This window comes from Pterocles gutturalis, unplaced genomic scaffold (assembly GCF_000699245.1).
Source record: "Pterocles gutturalis isolate BGI_N339 unplaced genomic scaffold, ASM69924v1 scaffold961, whole genome shotgun sequence".
NCBI lineage: Eukaryota > Metazoa > Chordata > Aves > Pterocliformes > Pteroclidae > Pterocles > Pterocles gutturalis.
The window spans coordinates 76,330-92,461 of NW_010099908.1; the positions used below are offsets into that span (position 1 = coordinate 76,330).

At 43.2% G+C, this 16,132-nt stretch overlaps 1 protein-coding gene across 1 annotated transcript; it reads right to left on the bottom strand.

Annotated features, from left to right (window-relative positions):
- Positions 1–716: 716 nt before the first annotated feature.
- Positions 717–14,644, bottom strand: SLC5A12 (solute carrier family 5 (sodium/monocarboxylate cotransporter), member 12). The gene is made up of 15 exons (XM_010077542.1): positions 14,288–14,644; positions 12,378–12,443; positions 11,472–11,523; positions 10,122–10,189; positions 8,917–9,071; positions 7,739–7,879; positions 7,055–7,184; positions 6,628–6,716; positions 5,248–5,360; positions 3,975–4,042; positions 3,541–3,627; positions 2,954–3,132; positions 2,627–2,730; positions 2,295–2,416; positions 717–878 (listed from the first exon to the last, which is right to left on the bottom strand). Exons 1-15 carry the CDS (start codon positions 14,642–14,644, stop codon positions 717–719), a joined length of 1,893 nt encoding a protein of 630 aa, XP_010075844.1.
- Between the last annotated feature and the right edge of the window lie 1,488 nt (positions 14,645–16,132).

Below are 16,132 nucleotides of genomic sequence, written 5' to 3' on the forward strand. Positions count from 1 at the left end.
CTTTTTTTTCAAAATTCAGCATGGATCTTCAATTAGGAGGCATCATCATCAAATGTCATTTTTTTCTTTATTGCATAATGGTAGTAGATGGATCTTTCGGAGCTGAAAGGATGTTTTTCCAAGACTAATGCGGATAAAGCCCTATCCTGCGTTTGAAATAGAATTTGTTACTCTCTCTTGTAGCTTTTACAATAAGATGTTATCAAGAAATCTGAGTTCCACAGAGGAAGCAAACATGATCAACTCGGTCACTAAAAGACCAGTTTGGTCTATACAATGTTCCTGTGAGGAGGCTTTAGGAACCTCCCTCCCCTCTGTCAGAGGGCAGTTCACAGTCTCTCCTTAACGAGAAACCTCGGAAGCTGCTCCCAAGTCCTGTTTTATCTCAAGTTCACCTTTGCACGTTTCCCTTCAGTGACCAGTTACTGAACAGAGCATGTGACAGAGACGTGTCACAGCTACTTCTGAGCAGTAGCCTCCACAACAAGATTCACGAAACGTTTCTTCTGGAATAGCAGTGCTTCCAAAACCTCGCACTGTCCGATGATTTCACAGGTCTGTCACGAAATTCATAAATAAAAATCTGGCTTTTATTGCTATAGAGACCAATTGTTCCCTCTTGGTCACCTACAAGCTGGTAAATGCAATAAAAAGAGCTCTTCATGTCTGAAGCTGGAGTAATAAAGTTTGATTAAATGTCCCTTGTCCCTCAGCTTCTAGAGGCGAGTTTCTCTGCTCGTAATAGTACAGGATTTTTCCTTGGGGTTGTCACCAGGGAACTGGCGTTTCGTTTCTTTGTTGAAATTATTCCTGAAGGTGTCATCATCTGTTCCAGTTTTATTTGCAATAACCTTAGGCAGATATTTTTCAAAGTCCACCTGAAAAAAGAAAGCAGTAGTTTTAAGCCTGCGTTCACTGCTTTTTAATCTAGCTTAAAGAGTACCTTGTTGCATTTTGAAATTCTGGCGTCCTGTCTTATAAATCCGAGGAGTTACTTCACTAGGTAAAGGGACTCTCATACCCACAAACATGCCCCCTTTACTGTGTGTCCCCTCCATACACAACCACTGATTTTCTCATTCCCCCATGGAAAGCCTTTAGCAAAAGCAACAAAAACAACTTCTCACAATTCCTCTGCTCATGTAAATGTCTTGAAATGTGCCCTCAGTGCATTCCCAATCACTTAAATTTAGTTTTTCATTTGCATGTTTATCTGCATTTTAGTGGGTTGGTTTTTTTGCCTGTCCCTCACTTGCCCCAGTGGTTTCACACTGCAACCACTTGATTAAGTTTATTGTTCTACATTTTAAGACAATTCAAGGGGATAAATGTATATGTGATTTTTTTTTTTTACTGCTTTTATTGAGATTTTTTTTTCTCTCCAGAAAAGCTATAAAGTCTGTATTGAGCACCTAAAAGCCAAGTGAAACAGCTGAAGCAAATCCAGAGCCACAGCTGCTCCAAATTAAACCATCAACTTCAATGTCAAATTTAAGGCAAGCTGCTGGAGGGACAGCTTCTATGTTATCGACAAATGCCATGAGCCTTGCAGCTGAAAGATTACTTTCAAGATTTAAAGGTACGTGTAGAATACTCTAAAGGAGCTGAAAACAGACACATTGCTTTGTGCCCCTTCTCTAAACCTAGGGGGTTCTGCGAGGACAGAGCAATGTTGTTTCTCTGCAAACTGTTACAACAGAGCAGGAAAACAAAGTGCTCCTCCTTCATGGCTTCCTAATGAGCTGCAAAGCCCCGAGACACCTGGGGAAAGCTGGTGTGGGGTGGAGGGCAGGAGCAGCCCAGGTGCTGGTGGTTCTGTGTCTGCCCGGCCGGGCTGGCAGCTCTGCCCTGGGAGAAGCCCTGCCGGGCTGGCGGTGGGATGGTGGCCGTGTGAGAGCTCCATGGAGGGTGAGTGATAAAATCTTTCTCTTGGTGGGATGAAGCAGTAGCTTGGTAATTCCTTTCTGGGGTATAAAGTGCGGTTTTGTCCCTGCTCAGCTGCTGGAGTGGGGAGGGCAGGGAGAAGGAGGTCACCCCTGTTCCATGGTCTGCTGGCTGTCCCTAGGGCTGAGCAAACAGGGACAATAGGTGACTTATTATTGACCAGCGCTGCTTGGCGTCTGCTGAGCTCGTTTCCAGTCCGTTGTGCATACACAGCATCCCTTGCATAACTTTAAAAAGGGATTGCTGAAAGCTCATCTGCTCTCTGTGGGGCACGTGCCCTTGCACACGTGTGTGCCCGTGTATGTGCATGATGCCTGCTGCTCCCCGGCCCCAGGGGGCTCAGGACTCACCTCCTGGCTGTCGTGCCGCACGCCACACCAGAGCAAAGCTTGGAGTCTTTTGGACCAAAAGCAAAATGGGTTGCACACTGGCTTAATTAACAGTGGTGGGATATCTTCTCCTTTGCTAGGTCCTGAAAGGTGAAAATAATGATGAATGAGCCTAAGGAAAGCTAGGCAGGAGCCTTGGGAGCCTCGGACCGTGAGGTGGGGGGAGGAGGATGGGAGCCCCTGCCCTCTCCTGGGTTTGTGTCTCACAAAGCTTGCTGGGCTTTTTGAAAGCTCTTTGAACAGCTGAGTCGGATTCTTGTGTAAAAGCATTTCTATGTTTATTGAGCACCAACCTGTTAGAAAGCTGATCGCCAGCCCTGCGAGGGCACAGCCGAGGCAGCCGATGGCACTGAAGTACAGGTAGGACAGGGAGTACCAGGAGTCTGCCAACAAGGGCCTGCAGAGAGGTGACAAACGGGAAAGAGGCAGCCAGCGATGGCCGGCGGGTATGGTTATACTGTTTCTCGGCTGTGCCAGCTAAACACAGCTCACGGTGCGGTTGGCGAGCGATCCAGCAGTGGTCTGTGCTCCCGGCCAGCTCAGCGGTTACTGGCTGCAGCCCAGCTGCACACCGCAGGCTTTCCAACGTGCTGGTTTAAGGGGTAATGATGGGAAAATACCTGTTGGGAGCCACTGCCGGAGCAATCATCGTCAGAGCCTCGGTGCTGTTGGCCAGCGTGCAGTTGAGAGTGGACAGGTGCAGAGGGATGGACTTTGTCGGTGGTGCGGGGTAAATGAAAGAGCCGATACCAACCCAAAAAGCCAAGGTGATCCCAGCTAAGAGGCCTCCGATAGCACCCTTGGCAGGCAGAGAAAGATAGTGTTAAAGGCGATGCATGGCAAGTGCTGCTCCGTGGACGCGATTTGGGCAGGAGCAGGTGATTGGTGACGGTCTCTGTCAGTGTAAATCATAGCATCACAGAATGGTTTGGGTTGGAAGGGACCCTAAAGATCATCTAGTTCCACCCCCCCCATGAGATCCTAGATCTTATGTGGATCTAATCACTGATTATTCCACAGTTAAATTCAAGTAGGATAAATTCAGACTGAAAGGGACCTCTAAACAGATCTCGAACTCCTTCAGGCTTTACACCTGAAAAGCCACCTGGAGACTAAATCTAAAAAACCCAAACAATTTTCAGGATGAAGTTTTAACCAAACAACACCAAGATACTTTCTTTTAGATAAGGATTTTTTTTTTTCTTACCTTCCAGTTAGCACAAGGGAACACAATTCCAAGGGTAAATAACCCCAGCATGGGCCCCCCACATATCCCATGGATGGAGAGGGAAGCCTGGGGATGCAGAGCAGAGACAGGAGCTTAGTGCGGCAGCTGGAGCGAGCGTGCGCAGTTGTGGTTTTGGTCTGTAATTTTCAGTGGGAAGTGGTGGGGGAGAAGGGACCAGCAGTGATTTCAGTGCACAATTAAAGAGAGAATCATACTCAGTATTGTTTCCCAGCAGTGAGTAAATAGTGAAGGAGTTGAGGAATTTATTTCTTTTTCCCTAGTTATTCATCTCATCAGTGTCCACAGAAACTGTTCAGGCAATCTGGCAATCCCCAGGGATGTCAGTGTTATTCAGTTCATTGCATTTCTGTTTGTTCATGTTCAGTTCACTGCATTTCTGAAGCACGAGGTACCTGCACAACTCCTCCCAGCAGCGATGCTGCTGCAGCCATTGAAGTGCACAGGACACCATATACTATACCTGGAAAAGATCAGGCAGGGAGGTTGTCAGTGCTGGTTAATGGTGCAGACAATTTCTAATTCATCTAGTGTCCCAGGTGACCAGGCAGCACGGAGGAGTTTGCACTTTGGGCTTTGATGTTTAAAGGGGACCATTAGGCACCCAGCAGCACCTTGCACGAAGTCTTGTTGGGTTTTTGGTTGGTTGGGTTTTCTTATGAAGCAGAACTTAGCAATGAAATTAATGTAGAAATTATGCCTCATATAGAAACATTTCTATTTCTGTTGACTTTAAATAACACTTCTAAAATAATCTAGTATGTGAACTGAGCAATGATTAACAACATGGCTTTCTCCCTTTGACACCAGTTTTAACCTGATGATAGACAAAACTCTGTATGTAGCAGTCTTGAGGAAAGCCAACCAAAACTCATCGTCTGTGCTAGCACACCCTGGCTTCAGAGGTAAAAATGAGCTTTCCAGGTCCTGAGTGCAAAAATTAAGTAGTAAGGGGAAAAGCAAGAACAGAGAATATTGGAGACAGTTAGAGAGAAAGTACTGGTTTGGCTCTTCTGTGCTCTTTGCCAACACCAACGAATGGTTATGATACTGTTACAATACTTATGAAAGGGTTATGATATTACTGCAATCCTTGTAAAAAGTATTGTAAGAATTCAAAGCACTTTGGACGCTTGGTATTTTGACGGTCTGTTTTTCATTTGTCTTTTTTATATTTTTTTATTTTTCTCTGAATAACTGAACAACCTGCTTGTGCAATACACTGAGTTTGAACAGAAATGTCTTATTGTTCTACTATAAAATAATAACATTTAGGAATACTGCTCTAGAGTAATGTGGTAATAACTACACTGATATTCTTTCTGTATGGGAAAGAAGATCTCAGAGAGTAGACAGAACTTTTCAAAGGATTTTGAGTAGTACACCATATAGTGCACACAATTTTACTGAAGCATCATGCTGATGTTCATCCTGGGAGTTTATAAAGGGCTATGCTCTTGTGGAGGTTTCCAAAGCACAGGTGTGTTGCTGAAGTAGTGTCTCTACACAGCTCTTCGCTACTCACAGAACCGCTCGTGGAGTCAATCGAGAAACTCTCAAGGCTCTGAGTATGTAAAATCCTTCCCTGTTTTCTCCTGTAGTAATAGCAGCTTGGGGGGGATGGACATCTTTGCTGTTAAATGAATGGATCCCATCTGAGGTACCTACATAAGCCTTTGCTGATCCATGTGCTCATCTTGTCGGAAAGGTTTGGGAAACCTTTCTTGACCAAGTCTTCAAAGGTAACTGTTGCTAAAGCGTTGATGCTGGCAGCTACCGTGCTGTAGAAATGGAGAAGAATGTTAAGTAAGTAGGAAGCAATATAACCTGAAATAAAGTTGTATTTACAGAGAAATGCTGCCTCTCATTTAGCATTGATACTATAAAATGCATGGTTCTTGAAGAGTATTTTTCATGTATGCTGCTGATGCTGGTAAGGTTTCTGTCCCTTCTGTGATTGCTAGGGGTCCTGCTTCAGGCTGGCAAAGAACAAGGTAGGAACTTGTCCTAATTTACCAAACTGTGAAGACCTTCAAAATATAGGCATGTTGCAGAATAAAGCTATTACTCCCTTACAAGTCAAAGGATGTGCACTACTAGTGTCACCAGTGTGTCACCACTAGTGATACCCTGTCCCTCCACAAAAATACCTGTTCTGCTGTTTTCTCTCGTAGCTGAAAAATATGGAATAGGAATAGTCTGGCGCTTTTAGCTAGGTGAGTTAACCTGTGTTTGGTGAATACAATCTCTGTGAACTTGTTGTGACAATATCACAGTGTCAGTACCTACAGCACTGTATTTTGTACTTGGTGTCCTTAACTATATTCTCTTGGTCTCATGCCAGGAGCAGACAGTGCCTTTTATGCAGTTTTTTGCTTGTTTGTTTGGGGTTTGGTTTCTTCTCTTTTTTCTTTTTTCTTTTTTTTTTTTTTTTCTGTTTTGATAGCTCTCTTGCTTTTCCTCCAGATAAGTCTCTTTAGAAACAGTCTGTTGGAGACTGACACTGTGGCATTTGAAAAACATCCCTGTGAACTGGGATCTTCTCTCTAATGTCCTGTGTTGGTGTTTAGCGTGCAGAGGGTAGAAACTACAATAACATGCAGCACCCCCCTAAAGAACGCATGGTTTCTGAAACTTCTCTGTGCAGGCATCTCTCTTCCTAGTCCAACACTGTTCTGTGTGCAGACAGACTCGCTGAAAAGCTCTCTGTCCCTAACTGGGATATCGTGGCAGTTGGGTTGACTAAAGGCAATTTCCCCATGAGCAGCTCCAAGAAGCTGAGCTTCTCACCACAGAGAACTGGTGTTTCCTTAGTATTCATACCCTTATGATTGTGTTGATGATGTTATTCTAAAATGTATTTGGGATAAAAATATACTGGAGAAGTGGAGCTAGACTTTGGCATAAACACAATGTGACCTGACTGGTCTTAAAGCACTACTGGTTCTTTCTAGCTGGGCTTTTCTGAGGGTTTCATGTTTTGACCTCATTCTGGGTCCTCGAGAAATCAGTGGTATGCAGCTAAAATATCATTTCAGATTCACAGACCTTAGTGTTCCACTGAATGCACATGCCACAAACAGTCCCGGGACTCCTGGCATCGAAGAAAAAATGTCCATAACAAAATACGGCATGAGCTGGGGTGAAGGAGCAGAAGAGCAACAGAAGCAATTAGTTCAGATTTTCTTGGGTAATGGAAGAAAAGCAGCTGCATCTGAGCGCGTCGTTAAATTCTGGTTTTGTTCCAACTAACAAGGGGTGTCAGATTTTGAGCGAGGAAGATGTCGTTTGGCAGAAGTGGTCAATCAGGCTAATGCTCCAGGAGTGCCAGGGCAGATATTCTAGCCCTGATTCGGCAACTACCTTAGTGCCTGCACACTGAAAGGACATAAAGCATCCCACAAAACTGTGTCTATATGTGCTATGGTGGGGCCCAAGGCAGCTCCTAACTATAATAATTACAGGGTATCTGTACCTGATCAGGTGCTGAAATGAAAGCAGCAGTCCAAGGGTCACAGCTCTTGTAATGGGAGTACATCACCAAACCACAAAACACTGCACATACCAGCACTGCCCAAAGTCCCAATAAATTCAAGTAAAGTGCCCTAGAACAGAGGAGGGAAACTATTTAAAACAAGATAAATATAGAAAAGCTGTTATAATTTAGTTATTTCAGAAATAACTGTTTAAAGAGACTGCTTAAAGCTAGCTGTACAATCCCTTGAAGGCATCACCAGGCTAAGAGATCGTGTGCGATACTGATTTTAGAAAACATGGGAAAACACAGCTCTTTATGCTCTTGGGCAAGGTTCTAGGTAACTCTGTAGAGCTGGAAGAGACTGATCCACGACCAGTAACTTGGGTGCACGACAGGCTGCACTGGGTCTGTCCCTCCTGTCCCCTGTAAGAGCAGATCTTCAAGCCACACAGAGTATTATTTTCCATGGATTCTGTCCTGCTTGCAACGTTGCTATGCAAAGTAACACACCTGGGTTTTTTTGCCCTAGTCCATGAAATGGATGTGGGTGACAGCATCCACTGGGAGGCTGTGTGGCTGCGGTTCGGTGATCCTGTAGCTCCCAAGAGCTGACGATTTTACGTCATGTTTGGACATCACCTTACACAAGGTCTCTTGCTTGGTTAATGACAGGTAACTTACAGTTTAGCATGCTTTTCCGATTTGCAAGAAATGCATCTCTGTATTGTGGACTGATTAACTCCATAGATCCCAAGCCATGTAAAGGTTCCCCCAATAACAATTGTCCAGAAGGTATGTCGTCTCAAAGGATCTACATCAAAGCTAGAAAGAGAAGCAATTCAGTTCACTTATTTAAACACATGCTCATTTAGCCAGAAGTAGGTGATTTTTCAGAAATACCTGGTATGTCCTACCTTCTGAATCAGAAGTACTGCGTGGGTAATACCGTTTTCCAGCACAGACATCATCTAATGTTTTTAGGTCTGTAAAGTTTTTTGGTTTTTTTGGGTTTTTTTACTTTTATATTGGAACACAGTACTATCAAGTCAGGATAAATAAATATCATGCAGATTCAGTCAGAGGACCAATTAATTGAGATAAATCACATTTATTTATGCTCAGATTTCAGATCTGTGTCATATTGCAGCAACAGACCTGAGAGCCATCCTGCCTGGGACTCTGTCCTCTGCAAGGAGCAAAGCCGCTAAACTCCCAAAATCCTCTGATCCTCCATGATATGCTATTTCCTTTACAAGAAATTGCCTCAGCTGCAGTGTTATCTTTTTTTAACAATGAAATTTCATTATTCAGTAATTCTAACCAGTACAAGTACATCTTTCCGTCTTACATTTGTTGTCTTTGCAATTCTGCTAATCTTGAATAGTGTAGCAGATAGCATTTGACCTTGCTGCTAGATTCTGTCAGTGACTTGCCTTGATCAAGAAACTTTTCAGCCAAGGCTACAAAGAGCCAAAGGAAGGTCAGTTTTTGCTGGTGCACCAGTGCTAGCTGCTGTGTTGAGTGTGCTTCAAATGGATTTTCAGTTTTATGAGTAGAAAATGAAAGATACATACAACTGTAAGGAATAATCGGGCTGCATTTGTGGCTACACAGAGAAAAATGGCAAAGCTCCCTTTGAGTTAAACTTTGATTTTTCCAGGGAGGATAACAGAAAGAGGAGTTAAGCTCTGCTGGGAGGTCAAGTGCCTGCCCAAGAACTGGGGAATAGACATCTCTGAGACACCAAGGTTGTTCACCAGTAGTGTAATGACAAGTCTGAGTAGTTTTGGCTTAGTGTGGGCAGGGTTTCTAAACAATAAATATGCAAAAAGAAAAGGTTTGCACTGTTTGTTTCTTACTCAAATATGTTTAGTCGTGATCCTTGATGGGCAACTTCCCAGATCTTGGTTGACCCGCCGTTCAGAATAGATCCTCGAGTCAAAACCGTCACAAAGCCAGCCAACATGACGATCATTTGAAACGCATCTGTCCAGACAACAGCTTTTAATCCTCCCTAAAACAAACAGAAACTGTGTGCTCTCATCTTCTTCCCTGATGCTCAAGTCCAGCAAAAGGTAGAAAGATCCCTTCTAAGCTGTATGTATAGCCTCTAGCAAATCAGGGCTCTTCTTAAATATTGTATTCTCCCCTGAGGGTTGTATTTTTGCCGGTCAGAAAATGACACGGAGCCTAAATGGCTTGTCCACAGTCATATGAGAAGATTTGACCTCCAGTTTAGATGCTTTTTTTTTTTTTTCTGCCTCCTTTATATGCATTTGAAGAATATGTCGTGGTGTGGAACAGAAGCTTAGGGGACACGAGCTGGCCTGTGTCTGTACTTCCCGGAGCTCTCTGTACCCTCCTCAGAGCCCAGAGGTCCCCAATCAGCCTGTCACAGAAAAACAGCTCCGGGAAAGTTTGCCATTCGGCTTTCTTCCATAGATACTTTCATCTTTGGACACATCTGTGCTAGAGCAACAGAGTAAGTGTTTTCAGTGAGAGTGGACTGAAATATTGAAAAAATTAGTAGTAATGAGAAAATAGATTAGTCTGTGTCCTGAGCCCCAGGGCTCTGCCGCTCCCACTGCAATGTTTATTGTTTGTGTAATCCAGAGACTGCTGTTGCTTCCACTCAGAAGCAAACTTCTCCATGACCTGTTGATCATCCTTCCTTAGGCCTTATCACTCTGTTCTTGATCTGGGAGGCACATTTTTCATTACAATGTTTATCAGTCTATAACTTTTAAAAGATAAGAAGAATCATCTTCTCCAAAGTTTTAGTGTGGCAGGGGAAGGTTATCGCTTCCTTATCTGGGCTCTGCCTCAAGCTGTCTGGTTTAAACCTTGAGACATACAGCAGACTATTTAAGAGGAAATTTTTTTTTCCATATTGACTTGCTTAAACCACAGGATCTAAAAGAAATTTATCTCTACGTTCTCCTACTTTAAACTTCAGTCGCTGGGCTGTATGAAGATGCTGCCCTTGTGCGATAGCCTGTCGCGCGTAAAGGATGGTTGAGTTAGCAACCTGTGTTCCAGCTGTTCGGTTGTGCCTGTTACGTACCAGGGTGCAATAGAAAGTGCAGACAGCTCCTGTTGCAACTACAGAGCCCCAGAGATCAAATCCAGTGACTGCAAAACCAAAGAAAACCCAGTGGTTAGTGAAATGGGGATGGTAACAGAAAAGCTGTGATCCTTTAGCCTTAGAAGGCTGGGCGTAATTATTAATTTCATCTCTTGCGTCTTATTAGGAGCTTTGCTGGGTTGTTCAGGTTTCTTAATGCTACTGGATACTGGTTTGCATTGTTGTTTTCTTGCAAATTGAATTTAACTAATTTTCCAGCATGCGAAAGTAGTGCGTAAGAAGAATAATTGCACAAAGCAAAAACATCATTCCCATGGGACACAGCTTTATAAGCAATGCTTTCCTTCTGTTCTTAGTCCAGAGTTTTCTCTTGAGAAATCAAGTTCTTTGGAGATTTCCAAAGGAAAAAAAAAAAATTAAATTCCAAACTAAATTCCATTCCCTGCAACTAGGAACAGTTTTACGCTAAAATATGCTGTATTAAAACAATTTTTCATGTTCATTTTACTTCATAAAGTTACCTTATACAAGATGTACACATTTTTGTTTGGCTTATGTTGAAGTCTCTCCCACCAGGCATAGTTTTGGGGGACAGATCCATCTGTAAAGGTTCTCTTATTGGCGATGTTAGTATGGCCTAATAACGAACATGAACTGTCACATAAAATTCAGCTCAGTTGAGCTCCAGAGGATGGGAGCTCGGCACTGTGTGAGAGCTGGGGTCGGACAAACTGGGTCCAGCCCGGATGATGAGCAATGAAAAGAGCCCCCTGATCTCTTCCCAGTTGATCTGGGTGAAATCAGGAGCTGGGCCATGGCGATTCCTTCTGCCCTATGGCAGTAGAATTACAAATCCCATCTGTCACGATGGATTGTGTGTGCCCGGTTTGCAAAGATGAATTAAAGAAGCGTGCAGGCAGCAGCACAGCGCTCAGCTCCAGGGACCGGAGTTATGCCCATGGGAACCCCAACACAGGAGACGGGGAAGGGGAGAATCAAAGTACAGAATACGGTCTTGGATCATCAGCTTGTACTGTGAACTTTGTCAGGATGTTGAGAAACTGTTCGTTGCTACCCTCTCTGGGTGGTTACCGAGTGCAAAGGAGAGCAGAACAGCAAGCGTGGGGCTCTTGCTAATGTACCAGAGCAAGAGAGATCTGGGGAGCCAGAAATGCAGAGCTACGAGGTGCAGGCAAAAACATTCTTACAAAACTTGTGAGGATTTTTTTTTTTTTAGAGTTCTTTATCTGTTTTCCTCAATTCATTTATTCTAATTGTCGTGTGGTGTGGGTATTTGGGGCAGCCATGTGGTGTGGCGTGGGAACTCACCTTGGTTGAGTGCCAGGGATGGAGCATAAACCACTATTCCTGTGTAAAGGATCTGAAGGAGAAAAAATTCATTTAAAAAAAAACCCAAAATGTATGTGAATGCTCAGGGATAAGGCTTCGGTTTAGAGTGGGGCTCAAAGGACCAGATCAAGAGGTTTCTTTAGATCAGCTTGTATTGTATATGCCTTTCTGCTTCAGCCTTTACAAAATAAAAAGCTTTGATTTCATTATTTTCTGCTAGAAGGACTATTACCTGTCTTGATATTACTTATTTCACCCATTGCTAAGATGACTAGACGACAAAAGCATCCTAGTCAAATGGAAGGAGGAGGTCTCAGGAAAACATGAACAGTGATGCAGAGATAACTTGGATTGATCCAAGTGTTTCATGGTGATGCAGAGCAGTACACGAATGTGGAGTCTGCACACACCAGGCAGCAATTTGTGCTGCTGGGCTCAGTCCTGGGAGCCGGCACTGGGAGCAGCCCTCGGCACGGGCGAGTGCTTTGCAATGGGATAGCCTCACCCTAGTGTCGTAAATGGGTGAACGAAATGTACCCAGTACAGCTCGTCTAGCTTCTCAAGAAAGACAGAATTCACTCTTTTGTAAAGAGAGAGGCTGAAAGGGAACATAATGAGACCAAGAATTTTAAAATCTCTGAGTTCAGCATAACATCCAAGTGTCAAAGACAACAAAAATGGCATTTTTAATCCTAAACAGGAGAAAGTTAGGAAATAAACCATTCTTTTTTTTTTAAACATTCACAGTCCAAGTGAGAAAAATAAGAAAAAAAGAGTACTAATTAAAACATCTAATTAAAAAAAAAAAAAAGCACAGCCTGAGACTAGTTCATCAAAATAAATGTTGAGTGAAACGAGCATAAGCAAAGAGTCAATTATTCTTACCGTCTGCAGGATGTAGATCAGTGTTGCAGCAAGACGGACAAGCTTGTTAAATCTTAACTCTAAATACTAGGAAAAAAGAGGAATCTCAGTAAATTGCACATGTAGCATCTGTGACACAGCTATTAGCATTCTGTTCACCCTGAGTAACAGCTTGTGGTGCGAGTAAAGTTACTGGCAGCTGGCACTACTGCTGTGAGTAATGAGCAGGAGACCGTGGTTGTTGTTACACGTACCAATAATTACAGTTAAGAAATCTTCTCATCAATAGCATGCACTTGAAGTTATATGTTGGGTTGCAGTGATGGGTGTCTGCTTTGTATTGGGAATAATTGAAAGATCCCAAAGGCTACAAGAAAAAAGTTAAACTTTAAATGAAAGTACATTCCAACTGTGTGAAGAGGAAGCTTGAGGCCATTTCTAGGAGAAATGGCAGTTTGACTCCTGCAGTGACAAAAGTGGTGGTGGAGCAGATGGAGAAGCACCAGCATAGAGCTTCACGGTGCTTGAGCTAAGCTGGCTTCCTCACTCGCTCTGTCTCGGTCTAAAGCCCAGTCTGCACATCAGCAATGTGGAGAGGCAAGCGGCGCTCTTATGGACTCTTTCTGGTTTGTTTTGTTGGTGTTCATCTTTCTTGTGCCTCTTGCATAACAAGCGCCACCGTCTGCCTTACAAGTAAATATCAGATTTATGTAAGTTGACTTGTTTGTACAAATAATTCATGAAGCTAGCAGAGTCATCCTTCCAGCATGCTTCAAGGGACTGTGACTACAATGACACCTTCGGTGGCTCAGATGAGAAAAGTAATTCATTCTCTGATGTTGCATCAAAGCCAGCTAGAAAATGCAGTTACTGGGGGCGATGGGAATAGATGGTCAATTTTACTTTTTTCCAACCTGTCACTGAAATATTTCCAAATACCCAGGCAGAGCTCTTTGACCCCTCCTTGGGTCTGGGCTTAGAGAACACGAGCAGCCTCTCTGTTACCAGGGAGCTCCTTGTGAACTAACCCAGCTTTCTTCATCCACTTCTTGCTTACCTGAAACCTCCCGCAAACAGGAGCGACCAAATTAGCGGCTGTTGGTTGAAGTGACTAAAAAACTATTCCTGAATATCTGTCCTGGGGGTGTACAGATGATAAAGGCTGCACACTGTGCCCCTAGCAATAGCATCGCAAGGACTACTGATGTTTTTGTTTGGTTTTTTTGGGGGGTTTTTGGGTTGGTTGGTTTCTGTTGTTTTTGTTTTTTTTTTAAACTACTGAACTATCATATGAAGAAAATAACATGTTCCAGGAAGAATGCCAGACAAAAAAATCTAGAAAATTCAGAAGTCATTCATTTTGTTTCCTAGAGAAGCCCTGAATTGATTCTGTAGATCTGAGACGTTTGTTTGGTTTTTGGGTTGTTTTGTTTTGAAAGAGGCCTGTCATCTTCTTCCTCTTTATCCCTTCCTCCCACCTCACCTTTTTAGATATCAAATAGTCCACTTTTAGAGTAAATTGGACCAAACTGCCAGATCTAGGCCAAGTTTGAGTTGGACACTATTGGATTTTGTTCTTAAAGTCTGTCCTTAATACCTGCTCTCTAAACCAGGGTGCAATAGTCGCTTATAACATCTAAAGAATTTGGATAAATTAAATATTTTCCAGCTGTAACTTAATTTGGTGCTGGTGTGTAAACCTATGTTCTGTCTTTGCTATACATGCATAACAGGAGCTCTCAGCTTGTACAACATAAATAACTAGCTTGAATCATGCAACCCATTTCTAAAAATAATTAATGTGTCGATACACTTGTTCTGTAAAACACTGCAGAAATCCTTCTGTCGGAGATTTTTCTCTAAAAAATATCTACATGCATGACACTGACTGTCATGTTAGAATAGTGTCTTTTAAAATAATTTTTACTTACCTCATAAGTGCTTGTAATGCCAGATCTGTAAAATACAGGTAGAAAAAGTTCGGCAGTAAAAAAGATGACAAGCGCATATGAGAGAAAGAACAGCACAAAGGATGCCCCGTAGCGATAAACTTCGGAGGGTGTCCCCAGAACGGTTACCGCTGACATGAAACTTGTTGTGAGAGAGAAAGCTATGGGTCCACATGTCATCTGCCTACCGCCCACCAAAAATTCCTTTGAAGTTTTCTTTTTCCTCTCTTTAACTGCAAAAAAGACTCCGATGCTAGCACATACTAAAAATAGGGCTGCAAAAACGACATAGTCCCAAGCCACAAATTTTTTGACTTCTGGAGCTACAAATTTTGACATAGCACCAGCTGGACAATTCTCTGATGGAGGATTCTGGTTTTCTCCAGCTGTTGCTCTGAACAGATTAACTCGGTTGACAGTGAAGTTGAAGCTTATCCGTAGCTCTTCAGCGACAAATAAGAAACAGAAAGACTATTCAGCTAGGAGACTCTTTTTAATCCAGTTCACTTCTAAGAAAAAAAAAATAAATCGTGAAGGGTGAGTTAGGAAGGTGCTGAGTGCACTTAGACCCTGGAGCTACTGGTGCTTCTGTCGGGCAGCCCGGAGCTGGAGACTGAGCTGTGAAATCTGCCGTGCCTTTTTATCTGCGAGGTTTTAATGTAAGGTTAAACATTAGCCTCACACATTGACTTGGTCAGACTCTTTTCTAACCTCTCAGCATTTTTAAATCAAAAAATCAGAGGGATAAAGAATTAAATAAAGGAGAGGGAAGTGAAGGAAAGCCCAGAGTGCGGACCGCTGACCGCACTGGTGAGTTTGATTTCAGAGGAGAAATTCCCTCGTATGGTTAAAAACTAAACCTGAACATCAGCGACAGGGCTCTGAACTGTCCTTCGACATTCTAGCTGTGCTCCTTGGTCTAATCTCTGGAAGTTAAGGCTGTCTTAAAGAACTGGAGCCTTTGATGGTTAAAGCAACTGTGACCTGCCATGGCCCAGCCTTGGTGTGTCTGGGAACCAGAGAGCTCCAGATGAGCAGAAGTGTGGTTTGTGCTGTGCTGTTTGAGGATGACTTTCTGTTAGAAACTTATTTTTCACTGACCGCTACTAGCAGCAATTTTACTGATAGTTTATATGGGTTCATTTATTTGTCCATGTACAATTTGGTCAGACCTGCAGCACAAGAGGGCTAAAGAGAAGCAGATTAGACAACAGCAATGCTTTCCTTAACCATGTCTTTGGTGTAATTTGTTGAATTCAATTAATTAGGTTCCCCTTGTGTTGGCTTGGGTGCTTGGGGTTTTTTTTAATAAGTGAATATTCATTTTATCTCTATCTATGCCACGACAATACGTTTTCCAAAGCAGCAGGCAATGACACGTCCTCCTGAAGCATTAACTTGTACAAAGAGGTAGTGGGTGTAGGTGCAGCCCTGAAAGAAGGGCAGAAGGAGACAACCAAGGAAGAGGTGCAGTAACCTGGGGTAGCCTTTAATAGCAAAAGGCCTTTCCTTCAGCCTTGTCTTGGCTGGGGTTGGATCCCCACTTCTCCTTTTTAAGTCATCAGTAAATGGAGATGGTTTTACTGTGTCAGTTGTACTTTGCAAATTAGTGGGTATCCAGACCTGAAGCCTGCCTGTGCCCATCTATCTGCTCAGGAGGAAGATGAGTACATGCACAGCAATCCTCATTGCTTAGCACAGCGTCAAAGAAAATCCAGGACAGCTTATGGCTGGAGCTGCTGCCTTCTGTCCACATGTGCAGTAGAGATTGTGCAGTTTTTGTGGCTGATTTCAGTGAGATCAAGTGTGAAAGGTGGAGTTGAAAGG

What these genes read in the sequence shown, in the direction of transcription:
- SLC5A12 (XM_010077542.1), bottom strand. Translation starts at nt 14,644, where the DNA reads ATGTCAAAATTTGTAGCTCCAGAAGTCAAAAAATTTGTGGCTTGGGAC. An exon ending in TGATCTACATCCTGCAGACG is followed by an intron (nt 11,524 to 12,377) that starts GTAAGAATAATT and finishes TTTCTCCTTCAG; the next exon opens with ATCCTTTACACAGGAATAGT. An exon ending in ATGGATCAGCAAAGGCTTAT is followed by an intron (nt 4,043 to 5,247) that starts GTAGGTACCTCA and finishes GATCTTTTCCAG; the next exon opens with GTATAGTATATGGTGTCCTG.